At 33.4% G+C, this 10961-nt stretch overlaps 1 protein-coding gene across 1 annotated transcript in view; it reads right to left on the minus strand.

The window, feature by feature from the left end:
* Window positions 1–10961, minus strand: part of USP34 (ubiquitin specific peptidase 34) — a gene marked incomplete at its 5' end in the record, with an annotated part of 118430 nt that overhangs the window by 20314 nt on the left and 87155 nt on the right. The window contains 15 exon segments of the mRNA XM_029085744.1: window positions 1–29; window positions 1479–1523; window positions 1645–1749; window positions 1853–1901; window positions 2310–2461; window positions 3033–3107; window positions 3192–3360; window positions 4569–4654; window positions 5957–6037; window positions 7457–7588; window positions 8310–8357; window positions 8459–8534; window positions 8637–8701; window positions 10304–10399; window positions 10515–10568. Coding sequence (XP_028941577.1) covers window positions 1–29; window positions 1479–1523; window positions 1645–1749; window positions 1853–1901; window positions 2310–2461; window positions 3033–3107; window positions 3192–3360; window positions 4569–4654; window positions 5957–6037; window positions 7457–7588; window positions 8310–8357; window positions 8459–8534; window positions 8637–8701; window positions 10304–10399; window positions 10515–10568 — 1262 coding nt within the window.

Below are 10961 nucleotides of genomic sequence, written 5' to 3' on the forward strand. Positions count from 1 at the left end.
GTCAGCAATTTGAAAAAAGGATTGGCTGCCTGTAATGCATAAAAATAAAAATACCAATTTTGATCTGTTTCATTTAATCCACTAATTTTTTAGAGACTTAAAAAAAAAAAAAATCCCAAACATTTGTATGAAAATGTATTTCTATGAACTTCTGACATGAATATTTATATTACTTTTAATCCCTTATTAACTAATCTGTAAATAATCCACATATATTTATATCTTAATTCTACTGTATCTACATAAGAATACAGTAGGATTAAGCCACTTTTTATAGCTAGTGCAAGGCAACACGATCATACTAGATAGGATCAGTCTAGTAGATGTATACTGTTCCAAGGAAATGACAGTACACATCGTGTGACCCAGTCAGATATTATTCTGAATAAAGGGGGGGAAAAAAAAAGGAATCAAGTTGTACAGTCTTGAAGAATTCACCAATTTATCCTGCTTTTACATATATAGAAGATTTCACTGTCTCAGAGAAGCTATTATTTTTTATATATTTGCATAAGATGTAACATGGATACTGAAAAGTTTATCCGAAAGCATCACATTTTGGGGGTTTGCACTGATCATTATTATTGCATCCTGTTTTCCTCTGAAACCACCAGCATTTCTACTCTAACATGTTGGCTCTCATAAGACTTTTTTTTTTTTTAAAGTATGCTAAGGCAGCACTCAGCTTTTAACAACGCTTCAATAAAGTGGTTACCATTATTATTATATATTTTGCACCTCACCAAAATGTGTCTGGTGCATGTGTATATGTGCAAAGCGCAAAAAGCACAGAAATACAGCAAAGGTTAGCGTGACAGGAGGGAAGGAGACTGTCACCGGAGAGTGCCCATTCTATCACACAAAGCAAAGCTGTCATGAGAATGATTTAGTATGTGCTGCTTTCCCAGCCATGATCGTGTCTCCTCTGCTTGACATGCCCTCAATTTTCCCTGATTATTTTTTCCTTTCTGACAGCAGTAGACAGGAATGTCCTTGTGTGAGCATACATTTATCTACTCTGTATAGATTTTTCATGTGGAATCCATTTGGAACTCACAGTGTTTTTGTTATTACCAGGGCAAGAATTTATTCTGACTGAGAAATGCCTTTGCATGCACACAACTGCAAAACAGCGCTCCAAAGCTGGACAATCAGACAATAATTACATATCTCCACTTAATTCTAGCATAAACATTTTATTGTTACCATTTTTTTTTTAATTCATATAGATGGAGAATCTAGAAATATGTTATTTCGCTTTGAATACAACTTTAACTGTAAACTACATACCAGATTTCTGCTTTAGAAAACTATATATATTAATACAGCGCAGTTAGACTTCATTTAATGTCACAAAAAATTCCATGGATCATCTTCCATACAAGATTTTTGATTAGCAAAGGATTATTTAAGTAATTTAAAACAGAAAAAAAACCCCACCCCAAATTATTTAATAGACAGGTAGCATGTTTACATACCTCAGGAGTCAACTTTGCTATAGATGTGAAAAGCATGGACACAATCTTAAAAACAAAACAAACAACACTCACTTAGACTTGTGCGTAATCAGTTAAGATAATAAAAATCACTCCATTACACTTATATAATAAGATTTAAAAAATAGCTATAGTTTCTGATACTTACATGTTCTGCAAGTCGATTATTGTACCGACACAAACTGAAAATGAGATTGCAAGTTTGTCTGATGTTGATACCATCACGGATATGTTGAAATAAGAAAGGAAAACCCTGCAACAAATAAGAAGATACTAGTACACTGTCTACAATTACATATGTACAAATACACATGTGCATCTTTTGAGGCTTATACAGTCACATTTAAAGGAATTACCTTTCCTCCTGTTAACGCTGCCATGTCGTTTTGTGACAAAGTCAAATGCCTAAAATAATAATAATAAAAAAATATCTATCATTTTACTTCAGAGATTATTAAGTAACACTAATGAGAAATGCAGGACTGAGTGTTAGTTTATATTCTTCAGTATTACAATATAAAAGAGCGAATAAAGGTAATGACATAAAATGGGGGGAAAAAAAATGTACTTGGACCAAATAAATAAAGAAATCCAGATGTAGGTAGCTGAATGTGTTCAAGGATTTAGCCTGAGTCTTTTATTTGGTCAACAATGACATTTATCTTTTAAATGGTTGCTTAAAAATATAATGGGCCCATACACAAGCTTATTTATGCCGTTAAAAAAGCCCACCAAAAAACCCCAAACCCACAAAATCTCTACTTCCTTTCTGAACTAGCTTAGAATTTACTTTGGTTTTTCAGAAGCTCTTGCCTTTCTGAGCGAGACTGTTCAACTAGAAGAGCGATCAGGGCAATCATCTTTTCAAGTGCAGCGGGTCTGTATTTTTCTTCTGCTAAAGAAAGTATATCTTCCTCTTCCTCCTCTTCCTCTCCTTCTTCCTCAGAAAGTACTTCAACTTGTGGCTGGAGGGGAAAAAAAAAAAAAAAAGGTAACTTCAGTGTGGGCATTTTGAGTCTTTATTTCAAAGAGTCTGTACATCTCTTTGCATATATTCTGTCCTTTTATTCAAAACAACTTAATAAACTTGCATGAATCAAATGAGGTAAATATCAAATTCCTTGAAATTCATGTTGAAGCACTGATTTTTGCATAAGCTAAACTATTTACAAATGCAAAAGCTAGGCTGGTTTAAGTCACTACATAGCCTGATATGGTGGTCTATTTAACAAAAAAAGCAAGTAAAATTAAAAGTTTAAGTTGTACAACAGGAGCAAGCAATCAATTGTTACTATTAATAGCATGATAAAGGCAACTTTAATTGCTTCTGCTTAGTATCTATTTCTATCCTAAATAGAAATAACCAATTCAGCATCTTTTAAAAATATCATATTCACTTAAACATTGAAAAAACTAGTATGAGTGAAGCAATTTTAATTTATCAGCTGAAAGACAGTTCAAGAGACACAGCACTAATGATCACATATATAAAATACGAAGGACAAGTTCCCATTATACAACATATTCAAAACTTACATTTTCAGGTCCTTTAGTTCCCATGTAGAAATGGACCATTGTAGATATGGCTTGCAGTGAAAGCAAGAACTGGCTCTGAAATATACAAATATTGAGTTCCTTGAAAATACATACTCGCATACACATACCTAATTCCCAAAACTACAAGTCTATACTCACTTCCTCTTCTCCCATTTTGGCAAATTCGTAAAGAAAGGCAAAGTATTCTGTGAGATGTTTACTGTGAGGCTTCACACCATGCTCCATAATTGACAAGAGTGTCTTCACAAAGCGTGTTACACAAGAGCGACTGCCAATGTCTTCCACAGGACCATCCATGTCATCAGAACTGAAAATAAAATCCAGTTTGGGTATTGCACACAATACAGGGAGCACAAAATCATCTTGAACCAGTGAAAAAAAAATAAAAATTCAGAAAAACTTACAGTTCTCTACTCTGTCCTGCTATCACACTCAGATCCCTAACACTTTCCTGAATGCCAAGTATAGCCCAGATCACAACATGGCTAAAAGTAAAGTGGCATCCATCACTCAAACTGTTGAAAGGTTAGTATTCTGAATCAAGATTCTAGACAGGAAATTCAGAATTCTTAAAAACAAAGTATTAGGGGATCTCCTACTTAAAATTATATTCTTGATTTCCATGTCAAACTTCCCTAGTTTCAAGAAAGAATGCTGTAACATCTAATTATACCATGGAACTAAGGAAAGGCAGTCTCTTAAACACATATAACAGGACCCTGACAGGGCAGAAAACATGCACATTCAACCTCATTTATCTACTGAAAGTTGGATCTTATCACCGAACAAAACAAGTGACACAGTCTTTTAAAGCAAGGTTTCCTGAGAAAATTAGATTCTTTTTTTTTTTTTTTTGCCATGAAAACTGTATCTTCATGTTCTGAATTTTGCTATGTTGGTACAGTTATTATGAACTCTGCCATTTTTGCTCTGGAAAAAAGTTATCATCAAGATCACAAGCTTAACCCAAAAGATGAAAGGAAAACCACTTTCTCCTGATTATGTATCAAAAAAGAATAAATATTTCATAACTGAAGACAAAGAGACCGTTTTCTTCATAATTAGCAGAATAAAATAGAATCCAGTAGGTTTTTTTCTACTTTTGGACAAAACTGTGATTTAGCTATATGACATAGGACTAGACTCTCATCTCCAACCTCTTTTACTGGATGTACAAATTAAAATTTGCACCTATATGCCTCTGGATCAAATTTACAATCAGATTCTCATTTACAACTACTGAGATTTACACTTGCTGCACATTACTGGCAGTGAAAGAAAAACTACACTGAAAATCTAGTCTACGGGAACAATGTTTCAGTGTATCTTTAGATACTGGCTTCTCTAATCACAAGAATACTTTTAAATAAATCAGAGAATTTTGGGTAAAATAATAAAGAATAATTAAAACAGTAATATTTTAAGTTTAAAAACCCATTTTGACTAGTTCATTAAACAAAAGTGGCTGCTGTAAGGCATGTAATAAATAGAAGTTTTCAGGTGTTATTATTTTACCAGTCTTCCATTCCTGGCTGGAGATAAAGATGTGCATGGACTGGCCTCAGTCTCTGTATCACATGAATGCACAAACGCTGGAACATCTGCAAATGCATAAGTAAATGAGCTCCACATGTTAATTCTTTTACATATATGTCAATACCTATTTTCTAAGCAAAGAATACTCTGTCTCCAAGTACCACTTCCAGCTCTATGTGATTCAAAGTCAAAGCCGAGACTGACACACCCACATTCCATTTCTTAGTGCACTGACACATCATATATTATCTGAATAGTCAAACCTGCTTTTATGAACAGACCTGATGGAAGAACCCTAAAACAGTTTTTAATACTGGTGTGTACTGTACACTACTGAAACATGACTTTAGACTGCTGCTCATAAACACTCTTTTTTCTTCAATATCTATTTTCTGAAATGTTTATATATTTTTGGCAAGATTTTTCTTATTGTGCCTCCAGTCCTAAGTATTTATGTTAAAATTTTAAGGAAATTCCTTCCAGAAATTTTTAATGCATAAAACATTCATCAAGGATCAAAGCTGTGCCTCAGATCTCACATGGAATCCACCCATGAAATATATACCTTTAATAATAGGTTTTATTAATTGGCATACAGAAACTACGTGTGGTTCTATATGGAAATATTACTTTAATAATCAGAAAAGTTAAATCAATTGAAGGGTTCAAGTGAGATAAAGTAATTGCTAAAGTTTTTACCTAAATGACTTGCAAAGAAATTACACCTTTTCTGTAAATGTTTAAAATTGAAAAAAACTCTACACTAGTAGCATATGGATATTCACAGATATGCCACTAATGTAGGGATTTTTCAATTTTAAACATTTACAGAAAAGGGTACTAACAAAACTTTGTGGCATAATGTTATAACATAAAACATTATGTTTAATATTAAAAAAATGTTATAAAATTAAATCTATCTACGAAACCCAAAGGCAGAAGTTTAGAAGTGAAGCTTTCTGTTAGGAGTGCTGAATGTACATAATTTATTATTTATTATTTTCTGAATGCGTGTCTTGACGCATTATTGTTGAACCAAATCAGAAGGAAACCACTTTTAATGTAAAATGTTCAAATTCGTAGAGATCGCGTGAGAGTTTAGGAACCTTAATTTGTATCTATTGTGACATTTTGTGATCCTAACTGTACGACCACAGCACTTTAGTAATAATGATTTTGTTTCAAACAACAATAATGCTCCCATGGCCAAATATTTTCTCTAAATCATACGCAAGAATAGAAAAGAAAAAGGTAATTACAAGTATTAATGAAAACTTTCAGAATCATTGTACGTATCATAATAATTGTCCATTTCTGTTAATGGGTCAAGCAGTCGCTTGACTGAAAAAGGAACATTTATTTCTTACCTGTCTCACAATCTGATTGGGACACTTTATTAGAATCTGCATTGGCCACCAATCATCATCAGCCATACGATCCAAAAACCACTGCAGAAGATACATACTTTGTTAGTTTTGTTCCAAACTTGTTCTAGTCCAATCTTCTTTTTGCATATTTAAGTCTGAAGAGAAATTGATGTTACTATTATTAAGGAATAAGCAAGTATTAATCCAAGGGAAATCTAAATGTCTTCCGTGTGTGATAAGAAAAGAATAAAGATCAATAGCAGTAAACATCAGTATAAAATTATATCCAGTATCTTCAATTTTTGGAAGAACACGGTTATCCTGAAAAGTGCTGTCAACAGAATAAAAAACAATGCTTACAATGAAGCATAAGCTGAAGAATCTTGTAGAACAGGGATAGACTTAAACAAGAATGTCGTTCCTGAATTAGATCCCTTTTGCATTTTAAAATGTGGAAAAGTCTTACTACCTCCAGAGACAGAAAATGTATAAAAATTAACGATTCATTCAAATAATGAATCAGCAAATAATACAGCAAATAATACAGCTGAGTATTCCAACTCCATGAATTTTGTTTCATTCACAAGGAAAGACAAGTTTAAAGAATCCAAGTTATTGTTCCTTTTATTTTAATTGTACCTGAGTAATTTTTACTATATTAAATATCTTTACCCATGTTAAGCATTTTAGAACTGCACCACACTAATGGAAATGTATCACCCAAATACTGAATGCTACATAACAATTTAACAACCTAGAATCAATTTATAAAAGAACAGTGAACTTAATTCATTTGTACTGAATAAGGTCTAATGCCAGGTCCTTGTGCATTCAAACTATCACAGAGAGCCTATCACAAACTTTCCTTCAGTATTTCAAAATTGTTTTCACCAAAACCACAGTGAATACTTTGTCTACAGTTTCTCAGTCCCTCTCTACTTTGTCCCAGATTCCCTTCAGGTAGCATCCTGAAAAAAATTATAGATATAAAAAAAATTCCTCCATTTTTGTCTCCTTCTTCTAAGAGTTTTCAGACTTTCTACCTGTTTGGTACAAGTTCCTCAGCTTCACAGGCAAGGCACTGGGTGAATTGTTTTCAGGTAAATCTAACATCAGCTGTTCTTATTTCCCTTCTAATCTTCATTGCACCGCAGCCTTTTATCTTGCTTCCCTCTTCCCTGGGATTCAACTCCAGTCCCTGCCATTCTAGTCCTTAAACATTTATCTGTCTTTCTGTTCCATGTGTGATTTCATTTAAAAACCTCTTCATTACACAAATCTGTATGTAATATAATCAAATAAAGAGGCTGTGACACTGTGTGTCTTCTATTCTAGTGACAAAATTATTTTGGCCTGTAGTCTCACCATAGGCTTCTGAAAATAAAAAGTCAAGTCAGTCCCCAGAACCTGCAGTATTCAGAGAGGATGAATTTCATCTCATAGTGCACAAATATGCCAAATACAGTAGTTCATAGTCCAAAATATTCCAGGGATACGAACCTCCAGGAAAGTTAAACAATATATAGAAAGTTGGTTTGTACTTTGCTGAGTTCCTAAGTCACTTACTTCACAAGCTGCCTGACTGTTATTAAACTGTTTTGTTAACAGTTCAATCCACTGAAGCATTGTAGGCTGTAAAAAGAAACACAGAAAACACTATAACTTAAAATAATCAATTGCATCTTATCTTTAAACATTTCTAAATGATCAGTTAGAACACATTCCGTAACACAGAGTTACAAACACTAAATGCTTTATAAACTAGTAGTATGTTGCACCTACACAAAAGTAATAGTACATACGCTGAAAGCAATGCTAGTAGCATCTACACATTTGGACTAACTGTCCAATTACATTTTATTACATCCCAGACAATCTAGAATTAGGAGCATTATGCCACCATAGATGAGAAAGAAGTAAAACCTGACTGAGAATAAAATATGTTTCAGATAGAATAGAATCTTTCTAGAACAGAACTTTCTTGTTGTTCATGCTAGTATTTATACCATAAAAATTCATGAGCACAACATTAGCTCTGTGGTAAACACTCCTCTCCACCAGACTTTAACAAGTGCTTGTTAAGATCCGAATCAACCAGGAATTTTCAAAATGAAAGAATACAAGATCTGTTGTTCCTGATGCATTGCTGAGGTAAAGCAGGCTAAGACAAGAACCTGCATTTTTTTTCCACTGTGCAGCTTTTACTATAAATGTGTTAAACGACACTCTAACTTTCTATCATCTGTGCTACTTAATACATCTCTAAATCACACTTTAAAATGAAAAAGTACAGACATACTTTTCACTATATTAATGCAGTTACTTAATAAGAATTTACAAGTAAATAGAATACCTTTTCCTTTGAATGAATAAATGTCTCTAGTACAAAGGAAGTGCTTAACTGGAAAAAAAAATATTGCACTGTTAATTACAGAATGTCAGAATTAAAATGTAAACAAGGTAAAACTTAAAATAAGCATGATATACTTTTGAAATACTTACCTTTGCTGTCATCAGGGAAACTGCTTTTGGATCTGGTAGCGTGCTTGGGATGCTACTACACAGCTGCCACATAAACCTAGAGTCAGTAATTTTATTTGTTAATTAAAATAAATAATGAAAATCTGCAAGAAGAAAAGAAGCATTAATATTACATTATTTAAGAAAAACTTGAACTTACCCAAAATATGTATGTTCGAAAATATTCTTGTCTTGAAGGAACTGCATGTTATCATGCCATATCCACTGAAGAAAAAATGCTAACATCAGATACAAGAAAGCAGTTTATTTCACTACATAAGCAAGACTTTAAGAATATTTAAACGCTTGCCATGGCTAAGAAAACAAAATTTTCTCTCACGAAAAATTATTTCAGGAAATATTTCCTTTATTTTAAAGGATTGGCTCAAAGTTGTTTTATTCATACTATAGCGAATGTTAGTTTTGCTTGCCATGTGACTGCAGAACAGAGTTCAGAACCTTCTCCTTCTGTATTCTCATTTTTACAACTTAATTAGATTTTTAGGCTGAAATTTTGAGAACTGGTCCAATACATTAAAAAAGAATCACAGTTTAAGACCATATTTTGATGTCTGTGATAGTGTAATAACTAAAAAACCAAAAAAATTCTCTACCCATCTAAGTTTCACTAATTGAGATCAGTTAAACTTTCCAGCAGCCTAGATAGGTACATCTAAAGGTTGAAGTTCTGACCCAAAGACTGATGAGCTCTGTGAACTTGTGATAAATTCTTAAAGAGTAAGATTTGGGTCTCCATCATTAACCAGAAAAGGATTTCATGCCAGGTTTCCCTGTTCCTCTCTCCAAAAGGATGTTTTTGACCAAATCGGTTTGTAGGGTTTTTTCAGATAAGAATAGTTTAAAAGTTTAACTTGATAAAATCTATTATTATTTTTAACACTGAGAAAGACAAAAAGCATGGTCTGATTTGCTGGCCAGGGATGAAGAGTCTTTTTAAGTTAAGAACCTAACATGTGACAGATTATGAAGCAATACTTCTGGTCAGAGAGAGCAGGGAAATGGGCTTTTCAGGTGATAAAAAGGGAGAAGAACACCTTACAAATCCCATATTGGGGATGTATCTAGCACAGTGTGACCCCTGGTGAAATACTCTGCTCCTGTGCGCTGCCTTTTCTAGTTCCTCAGACCATACATGGCTTAAATAGTATCTTTACATAAACAGCCATGTAACCTAAGAGCAGCCCTCATCCCTACAGAGAACAGGGAGATGTAGCTGTTACTGGTTTTGTTTCCCTTACCCCCTTTCCTAACCCCTGGGCTGCTCTAGGACTATGGGGAGGGAAGGGATCCGTTTCTGACTGATGCCCCCTATCATAAGCACAAATAGTCATGATCTTATATTGCTTACACTTAGAATTTCACAACCCACTAGCAAAAGTGCAAACACACAGCTGGAACTACTCTCTTATTCTGTCCCCCCTCAAAGCAGTGAAGGAACTGAAGGATGAAAAGGATGGTGGTTAATGAAAATACCTGCTGTATTACCACAACTGTTCAGAAAATACTGGTAAGCATTCACAAAATCCAAACAAACAGTGCTCTACCATTTTTTTACGTATATGAAAGATTCAGGTATCTGAATTAAAAAATACAGGACAGAATGAGAAAATGTCTCAAGTTACACATAGTGGAAATCTTAATTTACTTCCTACCATAAAACATTCTCCTAAGGAAGACAGCTAAATAAAAGGATTGTCACCTTATTGACTTAAATTATATTTGCTTTCCTATGTTTATTCGGATTCCTGATTTGTTCAAGATCTCCTATAGTATTTAAAATTGGTATTAAAACAAATCAACTTGTACCTCCAGCAATTCTGATGAAACATCAAATTTGTAGTCTTTGCCATTTTCCTCCTCTGGTTCCATCCGTTTATAAAACAGCATATAAGCACTGTGTGTCTTTAAGAAAAAAACATCTGTATAATTTTTGCTTTGAGATAAAGCAAAAAAAAGATTCTAATAAATCATGAAAGTAGAAATATGATCATATAACAAGTGTTTGGAAGAGGAATACCTTTTCAAAGGAGAAGTCCATGAATTTATCAGTAACAGAATCGTAAGTTTTTGTCTGTCAAGAAGAAAGTAAAATCATTAATTACAAGCTTTTTTTAATGGCCTGGTTATTGACAGTTTGAGATAAAAGTGCAAGCAAACTATTTCAGGACATTTACAGAGAGGCTGCTGACAATTTATTTCTTGCTCACAGTAGTCTTCTTTCTTTTTTAATTCTACAGTGGTCTACTCTGATTTTTCAGAGTTGCTTTGCAATATTGTGACCTATATCTCATGCAATTTCCTGTCTCATCCATCTCATTGACACTTCTTCTTTCTAGGGACCTAAAGGTATTTTATCCATCTGTTATACAAAATATTTTTATTTTATTTCTGCATATTCTCTTTATCAGACAAGGATTTTTCTTATCCACAGGACTGTTTTAGTAAGATACTGCATAATTAATAA

The sequence above is a fragment of the Antrostomus carolinensis genome, unplaced genomic scaffold (assembly GCF_000700745.2).
Source record: "Antrostomus carolinensis isolate BGI_N321 unplaced genomic scaffold, ASM70074v2 scaffold6717, whole genome shotgun sequence".
NCBI classification, from domain to species: Eukaryota; Metazoa; Chordata; class Aves; order Caprimulgiformes; family Caprimulgidae; genus Antrostomus; species Antrostomus carolinensis.